Raw genomic sequence first — 14,668 nt, forward strand, 5'->3', positions numbered from 1 at the left:
TTCAAAGTTGATCAGAACCTCTTTTTATTTTGTCCAGTTTAGTGGTGCGTCATTTCCAATGCCATACTTATTGGTATTTAGATATACTGTATTTAGATACTCCTGGGGTAGCTCGTGTCTGCTACTCTCTGAGAAATTGCACAATCCAGTGCCTTGTTGCCAGGCAGCACATAATTCTATGCTTATGGGTGAGCAGTCCTGCTTTGCAGGGTAGGCTTCTTCCTCCTCTTTCATGGTGTTTCTGTCATTCCCAGGCTCATGTGCTGTCTCATGACTGTCTGACCAGGCAACATTATTTGAATCATGTGTTACATTTAGGTACTGTCACTCCATAGATCAGCTTTTGAGTTTTGCCATCCTCTCTTGGGTAAATATGATTGACCTGCTGTATCAGTTTGTTTCAGAAAAGAAACTCAAATACTCTACTCAAGTATTTCTGTTTCTCAGACAGGGTCTTTGAATACTTCCTAGTTTCCTGTCAAGGTATTTCCTCTTTTCAATAGGGAAATATCTTGACATAGTAATTCCTGACTGGACTTAAAATTCAGAAAGTTGAGGGGGTTTTTTTTAGTATATCTCAAAGTGTCTGTGGAGTATAAAGATTTACTGTGCATGCTGGAAAGATGTCTGTAGCAAATTTCAGTGAGAAAAGAACAACAGCTCAAGTATGCCTGGGTTTTCAGGAGTAAAGCTTCCCATCATAATTCTGTGCACAGTCTACTAGTCCGCTTCTCCGTCCAGGGTGAACTGTATCTGATTCACTGTGATAAGTCTCCTTGTAACATTTCTCCTATCAAATGTCAGTGCAAGCAATGCATCATCTGCCCCCAAAGGGTCTAACAGTGGGGGCAAAATGACTGGTGTTTTCTGCCTGGATGACTGCTTTTCCTTTTGGTAGCTGTTCACTTCAGGCTGTTGGAAGGAAGGGGAGATGTAGAAGCTGTGTTGGTTCTCAGTCCTGGGAAGCTGAAAGGCAGAGAGGTACAGCAGTTCTTGTTCCCAAAATCATAGAATGGTTTGGATTGGAAGAGACCTTTAAAAATCATCTAGTTCCAAGTTCCCCTGCCATGAGCAGGGACATCCTTCACTAGATCAGGTTGCTCTGAGCCCTGTTCCACCTGACTTGAACTTCCATTCAGGAGTATGTTGCCTCAGAGTTGCTTTTATGATATGCTTGCCCAGGGCACCTGATACATGTGATAGCTGTTTTTAAAGAATTGCCTAAGGATATCATAAACAGTTGTCCACCCCCTCCATATTTGCAGAGTTTAAGAGCTTTTTATTTGTACTGTATGGAAGATTAGATCACGAACAAAGTAATTTTTGCATCATTGTTTGCCAGCTGAAGGTAATGAACAATGACAAGCAAGCAGATTGTGGTGACTTGAGGTAGTTTGTACCATCAGACCTGCTGCAGCTCTCTGTTCTACACTCAGTTTTTAACTAAAAGAACTGTAAAAATTAAAGTGGTTGGAACTATCCTTTTTTATTATCTTGAAGCCCAGCTGATGTAGAAGATGCTAGTATCTTCATGAGCAAGTAGAAAAGAGAACTGATGATATGGAGAATTGCTTTTCTCTTGCAGGTGGTAGTTTCAGGCAGAATTCCTTGCAGGGTACTAAATCAGAACATGAAATTAAACATTCAGCTTAATAATTTTAGGAACCACTCAGTTTAGTTTATGCATCTGATTTTTTACTTTTCATAATAAAAGCTTTGACTGTTTGTATGCAGTTATGTTTATTAGCAGGAATTTTACATGACTTGAAAGATGCAAGTGCAGAATTATTAATTAAAAGAATATATTAAAACGCTTGATGAAATATCACAGAGTACACGAACCATATCTCAGCAAAGTAGAAAAGCAAAAGTTTCTTGGCTAGTAAAATAAAACAAGCTCAAGAGCAAATCTATTGAGGTTATCTTACTGCAGTGCTACTCCTTTTCTTTCAGAAAATGTTTCTGTACAAAGTAATTTTAAAGATCGGGCTGATTTAGATTAGATGAATTGAATTAATTCAGAACTATAGCACTGAATTAATTCAAAACCATTTCTCTTAAAATTCAACTCTTAGGGAAGTAAATAAACAAACATTTCCTGAAATTCATATATGGATTATTTGTATATCATATTTATTTACACTATATATATTTATAGATAGTATTTCCATATAGAGGACAGAACTCTGAAAGATAAAGTTAAGGACTAGATCCTCTGTTGATGTAAAAATGCAAAACTGCTACATTCAGGACAGTTATATCAAAAAACAGCAGCCTATTGCACCTTGGCTTTTGTGTCAAAAAAACATGTTAGTGTCTTTGCTCTCCTGTCTACTGTAAAATACTCCATTAGCTGTCACGCATTTAACTTTCCAAGGACAATGGCACTCGAGGGGGAGATTCTGAGGACACTGATTCAGGTTACCATCACAGCTAGTGGGAAGTATGTAGCTGAATTTCTGAAGCCATGCTTCAGGTTTTTACCCTGGAAATCATGTCATAAAATCTTCTGTAATAGAAGTAAGCAATACTAACTTTCTAGTTTCCAAGGTTTTCAATACAGATGGTGAGGCACCTGCATGTGCAAAGATTCATATGCAAAAAACAGAGTTGGTCAGTTTACTGCTCTGCTTTATAAAGTATACTTGAAGATTTTTATTTTTTTCAATGAGACAACAGATGTGCGACGGCTGTGTCAAAAGGAGTTGGGAGACTAGAAGCAGCATGGGAAATGTTGATTGACTGAAGGAGTGTCATGGCAGCTTTGCAGGTCATTCCTTACAGCAAAAGAAAACAGCAGGATTTGCGATAAAATTATACCTATTTCTTAAAAAGGCATACCCCATAAAATACATATAGATGAAATGGTATAGCACTGATTAAAAATGTTCTGTAAGAATCCTTTAAAGTATTTTTTCTGACATCTTAATTCCCAATGGCACGCTGTCATGATTCCCCAATGCAACTTCTGCTTTTGTTTGGGTTTTGTTTTCTTGAGATTTTTGGTTGTGGATTGATGTTTCATCTCAGCAATGGCCCATGTACACTTGGAGGCAGACCACCTTATTTTCAATTATGCTGAGAGCAAACATAAGTGTTAAGTGGCCTCATGGTCTGTAGCACTTCAGGGGTCCAAAGACTGGCATTAGCTTCCCTACAGAGCAGCCAGATTCCTTGGTGACTTCAGGCAAGTCCCTTAGTCTTAGCTTTGCTTAATGGTGCTTCCTTGTCTAACAGGTTGCCTGCTCTGTGCCTCCTTCTCCTTCCTTACTCCCCACCCACGAGCTCTTTAGCACCTTTTAACTTTTAAGTGACTCAGTAGTGGCACTAATGTTGGTGAGATCACTGAAGTCTGGAAGGTAGGAGTTTCCATAAGCCCTTGTTGAATCAGGACCATAGACTGTAAACTCCCTCAAAACCTGAGATTGCTTCCATTTATATGTGTGTTACTTTGCACTTTGGCCCTAATCACATTTCCAGCTGTTTGTAGAATATAAATAACTTTCCCGCTTATGCATTAAATACACAGAAACCAGTGGAGTATTGCCATGAATGCTATCTTAAAGAGAAACCATGTTGCAGATTTATTTTTTAAGTGGGCTGGAGAATGTTTTTTAAGATTGTTTCAGTTTTCAGATATTTCTCAATGGATTCTACAGTCTCCCCAGCAATCTCTGAGCAAACATAGTGAGCGGTAGTATAGAAGATGGGCAAGAGAAAAGAGAACATAGATTCTGACAGAGAAATTGAGTAAGAGTGTATGTGTATGTGGGTAGCATACAAAAATGAGAGTAATGAGGAGGTTTGCCTGAATCGCTGTTAGCTGAGAGCTCTTGTATAAAGCCAAAGTTTCTGAAGCTAAAAGAAAATAAAGACAAAAAACCCCAACCAAACAAAAAAAACCCAACAAAAGAAAACTTCAACAAACAAACAACTAACACTGGGGACAGTAGGAAAGTAAAGGAGAGGAGCTGTGTGCAAGAACACGCAGCACTTTCTTGTCCAGAAGTTTAATACAGTCTGTGACTATTGACTTCTGCCACAAACACTCTGCACTGTTGTTATAGCAGCAGTTCCCATTCAACTTGGAGACAAACCCACACATCTAATAATTGTTTTTCTTAGTCTAAATCAAAGAGGACCATGACTGGTCATGAGCCGTAGAAGAGGTGGGACATGGCATTTCATCATTTCATATGATGGCTGTGCTGCTTTCTTATCATTTCTGAAGGGAAGAGCAAAAGTTGTGCATTAGTAATGGAACAGCATTCCTCTAATATGCCAAAAGTCTGTGCCTCTGAACCTCCTTATGGGAAAGAGAAATGCTGTTGCTTTGGAATAGATTTATTTAAACCTTGGGAGAACAAACTTGCATCCTTTCTCATTCCTTCAAGAGAAGCTTTATTTTATTTTCCTTGCTTGCCTGCTTTCACAACAAACTGCCAATTTTTAATTCAGAATCTTCCTTCAGACTGGGAAATAACAGAATTACATTTTTTTTTATCTCGCTACTGGTGCCAGCAAAATGAAAAAAACTCAGCACATTGGGACAGCAGGTGTCAGGTTGGCACCATTGGTGAGTGCCATATATTGGAAACAAATGTCAGAAAACCTGAATTTGTCCCAATATAGATCAAACAAGAGAGATCGCATCCTTCTCTGGTTGTCCTCTGGAAATACAAAATGTGTAGCACCTCCAAATAAAAGGGATTTTTACCTCATTCCTGCATGTCACGTCTCCTGCTAAGATTTCCGAGTGTTTTGGCTTTAGTTTTCTTTATTTTGGTGGTTTCTGGTTTTGCCTCCTTTCCTGAGAACTGCTATTGCTTTGTCTTCCCCATTCATATTCTTTTTTCTTTCTTTTTTGCTGCATGGAGACTCTCTGCTGTACAAGTGTAAGTATTTTTTTAGCTCTGCTGTTTCTGGCCTACTTGTTTATGTTTTTGTGCTCCATTTGCCTCTGTACTGCCTTGTGAGTCTCCTGGGAGACTGTAGTGCCATCCATCTGCACCTACAAATGAAATAGCCAGTGGTTCAGGGATGAGGCTGGATTTACAGAAAGGTTCAGCTAACAGAGCATCTGAATTTAAAGGATCCCTTGGCTTTAATACCAAACCAAAGCAGAGTACTGATGTTGGAGGTGTAAGCATAAATGTTACTGCCCAGAAGGAAAATCTATTGATTTGGTTTTATATTCAGGCATCATCCAGTTTAATGAAAGAATAGTCCTTAACACATTCTTGAAGCTGAAAAACCATGCACTGTTTTACAGGAAGGAGGGTTGAAGGGAGACTGGTTGGGGAGCTCAATCTGAAGAGGGAACAGCAAGTTGCTCATTAGTTTGTTAGAAATTTTTTGAAAGGGAAGTGACAGCAGGGTCACAGAGCTTCCCTGTATCTAATAGGATTGAATTTAACTTACTTTGGAGTAGGAGGAGAAAAAAGTGGAAATAAGCATGTCCCTCAGCACTGAGAATAATTCCAATTATCTGTATAAACAAGGAAAATAGAGTATCTGAGACCCTGTTGCTTTCTAGCATTCAAAACAGAGTGATTTTAGTTGGTCTTTTTAATTCCCAAGGTACTAGTGTTCCTCCACAATTGGTAAAATAATTTCAGAAAACTCCAGAGAACTCAGATAGTTTTGAGGGGAAGGCAATCAGAAGATAGGAATCTGGAAAAGTGATCATGAGAAGAGATCTTGGGAGTTTAAAGTTACCATGGACACAGACAGTGTCTAAGTAAGCCCTTATTTGGGAGCGTAGTAGAAATTTTGCTGGCTCCCATCTACTGCAGAGGGATACATTCATGAAGCCATCTCCAGAGACCTCTGTAGCATAGGTGCACCCAGACTTCCAAGAGGTCCTCTCAAAATCCAGAGATGCAGCTAATATTCTCATCTGTTCTGCCAAGCAGCCTACAGTGTGCTCATGGAAAGGAAGTGGTTCAGGAGGTGGTCTGCTAGAATGGCAAGTTTCTGGAAGTTGTGGAAGAAGTGAAAGAGGGGAGGTTGATACTAATAGTTATTCCTCTGTAAAAGCCGTGAGTGAAACATAAGGCAGGAGAGCCATGTTATGCTTGCGGGGCCAGAGGGTGGGAAGGCAGAAGGTCTGACAAAGCTGAACTGCTTCCATGAGCTATGGAAATCGGGGCTGGGGGGTTCAGATATCTCCTCTAAGAATGACATGTGCACTGCTGCTGTAGCATACTGTGCGGTGACTGAGATGTTAAGCAGAGATTAATCCTAATATTTTGTAAAAAGAGCACACTGGCCTATTTAAATTAATGCTTTGACCCATTTCGCTCTGTGTGTGATCTAGAAGTTCTCTTGGCAAGAAGCCTTTCATCTGTGCACTTCCTAAACAGGCTAGAAAACAGAAGGTTTCAAATAAAATTGTATGTAGAGCTGTTATTCATGCTGTTAAAGCAAATGGGAAGCATCTCTATCCCTCTGCCTTTATCCCCAGCAACCAAGCTGCTGATGAATGATGCCAAGCTGACAGTAAGTTATAGCAGTGATCCAGAGACTGGCTTATGGTCATCAGCACAAGCTCTTCAGGGTCATCTGGGGGCATTTTCTTGTCTGGGAAGGAAGACGAAATCACTCTGTTCCTGGCTGTTGGAGATGTATTGAGAGCATTTCAGTCCTTGCACAGGAACCTCAAAACTTGCCCTGTGCTGCTTTGCATTGGTGCCCTGGGCTGATGCAGCTCTCAGGTTGTCTGTGTTCATCCAGGAGCCACTCTGAACACTGGCCATGGCTGTGCAGTTACTGAGTGATGAGAGGTCTCCCATCATCTTTGTTTTCTGTCCTGCTTTCTGATCTTCTTTAGCACGAGTTGCTGTATTATTCTACTAGATGTAACTTCCAGTCACATCACCAAAAAAAATTGGGAAACAGACCAAAATGCATGCAAATATACCTTAACAAGGGAAATGGGCTATGTCTGGAAATAAAACCAGGACTACTGATAGTGACTCCTAATTGCTGTCCCCCAAATGCTGAGCTGTTTCAACTCTTCCTTATAAGAGGTGCAGATGCCTTTGGTTGTTTCAGGTTTCATGATGGATCGGCAGCTGTTGAGATGTGCAGTTCAGAGGCTGCCCAGCTGCCTACCTGTAGCACAGTCCACTGCAGTTTTGGCTGAAAAAGTTCAGTACCTCTCCAGCCACTTGCTGTTGAATACATTGCATTTAATTTATTGGTAACACTGAAAGTAGTGTCTGACCTTTCAGCAACATTTCACCTGTTCATTAATGTGAGAGTAAGTCCACTCAGGTGGCCAGCTACTTCCTGGCTGATCTTGAAACTATTGTGTCATTTACGGATGGTTGTCAAATGTGGAAGTGGAAACCTGCAACAGCTGAAGGTATCTTTTTTTCCCCAATGACGTGCATGGCAATAAAACCAGAGCTCTGTTGCCCAGGTAGTGCTATCACTGCCTGCTCTGTAGTCTTCAGGTCCTTTTCTCATCTTGAGAAGATGGCTAATAGCTGTTCTGTCACAAAATCTGCCATAACCCTGAGCATGTGAGTAGTGGCATAATAATCCTCGTAGCTACTTAGGAAGTATGACTTCAGTACATGCAAGTCTATGCACTGAACTTTCCATACATAAAACTAGTGAGTGTTTACCTTAAATAGTTCTTGATTTGTCTGAAATGTCAATGCCAACTCTGGTTTTTCTGGCTTATATAAAATTGATGCTGCTAAATTTTATTAACAATTTTGTTAATGAGTTGCAAGCTATAACAGCTTCCTGACTGATAGCCCAGAATTTGAAGCCACTAAGCTTCAAGACTAGCAAGTAAATGGAAGTATATGGATATCACTAAAGCCAGCATGTACAACTCTACCACAAAAGGGGACCATCTTTGCAGAAGCTGAGTCATTTTAAATTCACTCTTAAGAAAACCTGCAGGTCAACCTTTAAACAAAAAGTCTTACAATGCTAAGCTATTTTAAGAGGTTCAGAATTGGTGATACATGCATTTCCTGTAGCAAAACTACCTCTCTTGCCATTCCAACTTTCAGAAGAGTTCAATCAAGGAAAGAAGGGCAGCTTTCTTCCAAAATCAATAAACTTGACTCTTAAGTCTGGGTATTTGTGCTCTTAAGGCAACATACTCTTTTTTTCTGCAAACGTGACTATGAGAAGTGTAATAGCACGTAATTCAGTAACTATGTTGAGTGTGTGCTGAAGTAACTTTCCACCTATTCCCAACATATCTAAAATCCAGGGACGTCATGTGTCTGCTGCAGATAACTGCTCACACTGACATGATATTTTTGTTTTTTGAAGAACGGCTGTGTGCTCCAAAGCTCATTTTCCTAGGAAAGTTTGGTGAGCTCTATGGTGGTGTCCAGAGGCATAGTTTCGTGGTAGCATGTCACTAACAAACGAACTGAGGATGTGTATCTTGTGTCAGAAATAAAAGCTAGTACAAGGGGGAGGCTATTCCTGGTATTGTCATTAACAGTGCAGTACTGGACAAAGTAATCAAATATTTTGTCCCTTGTGATCTCAAGTATAGAGGTGAGGTTTTAATAGTTCCATTGTGGGGGTCAAAGACTTAATGCTTGGACAGTTTCCATAATCATCTTGTGTACAACCTACAGTTTTAATGAGAACACTAAACTACCTCTGATTCTGTTCAACATAAGTTGAACGAAACATCAGTTTAGAAAAAGTTCTGAGGAAAAAAAAATATTCCCTTCTGGTCTTAAACACAATTAGATCTTGAAATGACTCATAGCCTTGAAGAACTGATTTGTTGTCATTTCTTCTGTCCCCTAAAGTAACTTTTGTTTTGTTTTATGTTGATAGATGACTCCTAAATCAAAAAGAAAAAGCATCCACAGTAGAATGCTCCGGCCGGTGTCCAGAGCTTTTGGTAAGTGAGAATTTCATAAAACTGTTTTACTTCTGTACTTGCCTGAGGAAGTTCTAGGTAGTTCTTGATTGAAAAGTACAGGTAATTCTCCTTCCATTTGGACTGCATTTGAGGCCCACACTGGCTGCTTTGTTTTGTGACTCTGCTAGTGTGTTTGATAGTAAACAGTTGCTCACAGTGCTCTATCTGCTCACAGACATGTTGTGGCTCAGTTCTCTAAATGTGCTTATAATTGTTTGCCACAAAAGAGAGAAATGGCATTGTCTTTTGTTTTAAATATCATGTTAAATCTAATGAGAAAGTTTTGATTTCTCTTAGAAATGGAATTTGATCTAGATAAAGCACTGGAAGAAGTACCTATCCATATAGAAGACCCACCATTTCCTTCCAGCAGGCCAGACAAACGAACTTCTGGATTCATTTCAGAGCTGCCATCTGAAGAAGGGAGGAAACTGGAACACTTTACAAAATTAAGGCCCAAAAGGAATAAAAAGCAGCAGCCCAGCCAAGCAGCAGTGAGTCTACGTTAAAATATTCCTGGCAATGTCATGTCTTGATTGCCTTTTGCCATGAGTTAGGTCTTGCAATGTAACAAGGAAAACTGTTAAAGTTTTAAAAGCCATAAGCAACTACTTAATTTTTCTTCTGGTATTCATGTCTTTCAGTGTGCTATCCCTATTACAAGCTTTTTGTCTTGTTTGACATGGCCTAAATCCAGGATAAGTTTTATCCTTTTTTATTTTGCTTCTGTTTTTTTCATGGAAGCAGTTTCTGGAGGTACTTGGAGCTTTCACAGGAAATGCACAAAATATCATGAGACTTTTCAATTATATTGCAAGGGTTTGTTAAGTCTTAATCCTTTTTTCTGCCTGCATTAAGAGGTGGTAACTTGGCATGAATTCTTATTTCTGTCAGCTCTCGGAGGAGCTCTTCTGTGACACCCAGCTTCCCACAGCTCCTTAACTGCAGATGGTGTTTGGGCCAGCAAATCTGCATAGTCGCAGATCTGCTTTTCATGCTGAAACCTGCCTTAGAAAAACAAAACAGAAGAGCACTGTCTGTTTACGAAAGGCATTGGTGTGAATTTCATATATGCGCGTGGAGTTCCCGCAGTTCCATTTCCTTGGCGTACCACATCAATAAAGATTTATTTCTGTAATGGTGTGTCCTCGGGGTATGTAAAGAGAGATCTGGAGGAGCTACAGAGTTATCTCACAGCAACAGAGCACAACTGATATGATAAGTAGCCCTTATTGAGGGGCAGCCATTGCTTCTCTGAGTTAGGCTGCCTAGTAGTGAATGCCTGTGGCCTCTTCTGCTTCTTTTTGAGGATTGTCAACAGAGAGTATTCTTAAAAATTTCCCTTATACTGGGAAAGATCATATTGGGCAGTAGAGTGCTTTTTTGCATCACTTGGAAATGGAGAAACCTTCAAGCAAAGGGGATATTCAAGCCAACTTTCCATTCCCTTGTGCTTTACAGGGAAGGTTAGAGGTAGCAGGAGGATGAATTTGTCTCTACATAATGAAAACACATCTGTGTTTGCGTCTTCCAATTCCAGTGCTGCAGAACGCACATGTTTTCCCAGTTGCTTCCAAAGTTACTCAGCTCATCCTGTGCCATCAGCACTGGGATGTGGAATGAGTGGGGACATGGGAGGGGCAAGTGCTTTGCTACGAGGCGTGGAACTAGGACATACAATACCTTGTTCAACAGAAACAAAAAGGTTACTCCTTGTAGAGAAGAAGTGTTACTTCCCATGATAGTGGGGTGTTGTGGGAATGTTCATCTATATTGAATTAATTAGGAAATTGGGAGTTTATTTAGTTGCAGAAATTGAAAGGAGCTTTTTTTTACTTAAACTAATTTGTCCCTGCCTTGTTTTTATGAACCATTTAGTTCCTTACTAGTTGTGACCTTGTAACAAGTTCAAACAAATTTTTAAAGGCTTAACATCTTTGTTTTGATGCTTCTGAAGATGAAAGCATTTGAAATGTGAGAGGCAAAATCTTGACCTTTTCTGCTACTTAAAGCAGACCTGTTGGGTTGATTGCAGTTCCCATTATTTGTGTTTAGTAATTTAAGAGATCTCAGATGATCATACTTACACTTCTCTGGTTTTGCTGGAAAACAGATTTGTTCTTTGTAAGCTGAAAATTATAAGAAAAGAAAGAAGACAATGGGGAAAAACGGAAGAAATGCAAACTTTTAACTTGGGTTGGGTGGGCAGGCAGAAGAAAGATTTATAGTTTTGTCAAAGTTTTTACTGAAATGAGTGTTCAGAGGGGGGAAAAAAGAGAGGCAAAAAACCCCCTCAGCACCACCCACCCCAAAGTAGCTTTAACTTTGAAGCAAAATGACAAAGGAGTTGTTTATAATTTAGATTTTTTTGCGATCTTAACCTCAGGAGTTCTTCCCACATGTATGAGGATTTAATACAGCAAAAGAGATGAATGAATCTGTAATTTATGAAGAGATTGTGATTCAACTTTTTTATTTCTGCTTCAAAGCCCTGGAAGGCTTGCTTTTAAACTTAAGTTAAAAAAGAGATTAAAAAATGAAAAATTAAAACTTAACACTTTTTTTTTTACATTAGGACAGTAAAACACAAGATAAACCAGAGTTCAGTCTTACAGTTAACGCTGATCACTAAAAAGCATTACAATAAACAGCTGTAAGAAAATTCTGTGCCTTGAGGACCTTATTTGGCCCTCAACATTTGTGTACATCTTTAGTTAATTTGTAGGTACTTGCTTCTGTTTCAGATGCAAACTGTTTTCTTTTTTTGAGGTAGGTCTTCTCATTTGCTGTAGATCATTGGATTATGGAATTACTTCCTCTTCAGGAGATACTCTTGCTTTTGATACATTATTGTTTGTTCCTACTATCTGGAGGACTCCAGTATCAATATTAAGTGGTTTCTCATATCTGTTAAAATGCGTCAGCCACTTTTAATTTGCATGTTTTGGTTGAGATGCCAATGATACCACCAGTGATAACAGGCTTTTGACTGAGGTGGTCACTGGTGTGACCAACCCAGATGTTAGTATGTGCAGCTCTGCCTAGTCTCAGATGCTCCAGCTAAACAAGTTCTCTACAGAAAATACCAAAGGTAGCCGAGCTGGAAATCTGATAAATCACTGTGCTTCTTAGAATAGAATAGGTTTTATAGAAAATCTGTTGCCAGTTTGACTGTCAACAAAGCAGTCATTACCAGCTGAACTCTTTTCACATCACTTTTAGATTGCTACAGCAGGTATCAATAAAATATTAACTAATATCTTTGGTAACAAATAATAAATACTAGACTTCTAACAAGGTTCAGCCATGGAAAGTAAAAAGTTTCATGGTTGTGTCAAAGCATTAGTTCATATGAAGTCTGTTGTCCTGACTTAATGAGACTGTGTTTGATGTTAAAAGCCACTTTTAAGAGTATTTATTTTTCGTTTTAGAGGCATAGAAAAGAGCATATGCTACACATTAAAAGGGAAACTGGGGTTACTCTGAGCTATGGTGGCGACTAGGAGATTTGTTAACTTGAATTGTTTAAAATTACAAACTCTGCTATTTGTGGCGAACTGATTCCTGGTCCTTAGTACTACCAAGAATACAACTGGGTTGGGTCTTGTGGAGTCCTCTGTAGTCACCTAAAAGGTTTCTGTATGGCATTTAAATTGAAGGAAGTCTCTTTACTGGTAACAGAGCTTTTCCACATCAAAGCCACATACAGGAGCTAGACCTCATGAGAAATCCTTGCAGGAGACAACTTGTTTCATCTTCAGGAGGCTGCAGAGTCACTAGCTAATCTTCACAGGGCCTTTGTGGCTGGCAGATGTTTCTAAGCCAGCCCAGTTTATATGCCTCATGTCACCCATATTCAAAATGTGGGCATTGAAGCCAAAGACAGGGAACCGGTTTGCCATTTTCAGACATGGAGCAAAAATCTGTGCTTGGTTCCTAAAGTGATACACCTGATTCTGTATTTAGAGTCTCTGCTTTTGGAGATACTGGATTGAAAGAATTATAAAAGGCTCTGTTCCTAAATCTCTGAATCCAAAATCCAGAACATATATTTTTCTCCAAACAGAGAAACAACTGGTTGTTGAAAATACTTTCACTTCACGTCACCACTTGATCAGGATTTATTTTTTCTTGTCTAACTGAACTAGTGCTCTATTCTCACAAGCCCAAGGCATTTGATTCCTGGCCTCATGCCTTGCAGAATCCAGGTTGTCAGTGGTGGTTTGGGTTACTTTGCATTTGATGTAATGCATCAACTGACCTGATTAACGGGGTAATTCCAGTGGTGATTCTGTGGTCTGCACTGAGGTTTGGTTGGCACACACAATTTTTTTAATGTCTTAACTCTTAATTATTATCACTGGAACAAAGATGCTTAGATTATTGTATACCTGAAAGAGTTTTTTTCTTCTGTCAGGTTCCTGCTGGACTACCTCCAGAAGGGGATCAGAATGGCCTCATGGGGAGAGTGGATGAAGGCGTGGATGAATTTTTCACTAAGAAAGTGACAAAAATGGATTCAAAGTAAGTTCAAAAAAATTTTCTAGAATGTTTTTGGTTTTTTTTTAAAAAAAAAGTCCATCTTAATGCTGAGCAAGTAACCCTTTTAAGCTGTGCTTGACTTCTGTTCCCAATATCCAGGGTTGGTGGTGTCAGAGTCAGAAAATACTTTAGTAGCCAAGACGTTGTGAATTCAGTTACCTCCCCTTAAAAATGGCTACTTTGAAATAAATTGCTTTATTATACCATGTGGGGCGATTAATGACTAATGTGTATTTTTATAATTCAGCTGACTTCATTTTACCCTTCAGCAAAGCTCATTAAAGCTGAAGCAGAGCTTTGTATTGGTTGAGGATCTGTTCAGTGCTAGTTGTACACACGAGTGTCTCTGTCTAGTAAGGACTGCTGTTGGATACAGTGTTGTCATCCACTGATGACAGTAGATTTATGCTGGTTTAGGAATATGTTAAAGATGTGTTTGGCCAATTAGCAGTATTCCAGGTTTAGGCAAAACATTAATCTGAAAGATATGTCTCTTTCAGCTTTTCATAAGGGTTATGCAGCTTATACAGTTGCTTTTTATCTAGTTGTATATTTGCAGAACCATGCATTTAGATGTTCTTGAATTCGTGCGTGTTCATACACATGCACACACACACACATACAAAAATACTTACATAACTAAATGAGAATGCAAGGGTGATTTCCAGGCAACTTGGAATGACCCTTTCTGTGCTGTATGTGACATACATTCAGGAAAATAGTAGGTGTTAACTGGTAGATAGCTGTGTCAGGAAAAGCAAATGTTTTACAGTCACTATGAGTTATAAATATCTATAGTGACACATGAAGCCATGTGTGGTATACTATGTGTAGGGGTGAAACTATGGTAGCTTTGAAAAATGGACTAACCAGGTTAAGTTCAGGGTGCTTACAGACTACTGCATTCTTCTGTGCTTCCCTTGGGTGCCTGCCAGCCGCTCATTTAAGATGTCTCTTGCACCATCCCTGTTTGCCTGTCCCTGGTCATGGCCTTTGCTGAGGATCTTTGCTCTATTTGTGACACCAGTGGCTCTCTCTCCAGTTTGGATGCTCTTATGCGGATGTGTTATGCACCCAGCTTACCCCTCAAGTGTGAATACTCTGCTTAGAAAATGCCTGTAGAAAATCCTAGTGGCAGGTAGATTGATTTGGGTTTTTTTTTTTTTTGTTAGGGCTTTTTTTTCTCATGTTTTTTGTTTGGTTTGGTTTTTT

General features: G+C 39.4%; 1 protein-coding gene across 1 annotated transcript in view; it reads left to right on the top strand.

The window, feature by feature from the left end:
• The window catches only part of CARMIL1 (capping protein regulator and myosin 1 linker 1), a 193,274-nt gene that overhangs the window by 159,734 nt on the left and 18,872 nt on the right, over window positions 1–14,668 (top strand). The window contains 3 exon segments of the mRNA XM_032681955.1: window positions 8,827–8,893; window positions 9,212–9,408; window positions 13,332–13,438. Coding sequence (XP_032537846.1) covers window positions 8,827–8,893; window positions 9,212–9,408; window positions 13,332–13,438 — 371 coding nt within the window.

Source organism: Chiroxiphia lanceolata, chromosome 1 (genome assembly GCF_009829145.1).
Source record: "Chiroxiphia lanceolata isolate bChiLan1 chromosome 1, bChiLan1.pri, whole genome shotgun sequence".
NCBI classification, from domain to species: domain Eukaryota; kingdom Metazoa; phylum Chordata; class Aves; order Passeriformes; family Pipridae; genus Chiroxiphia; species Chiroxiphia lanceolata.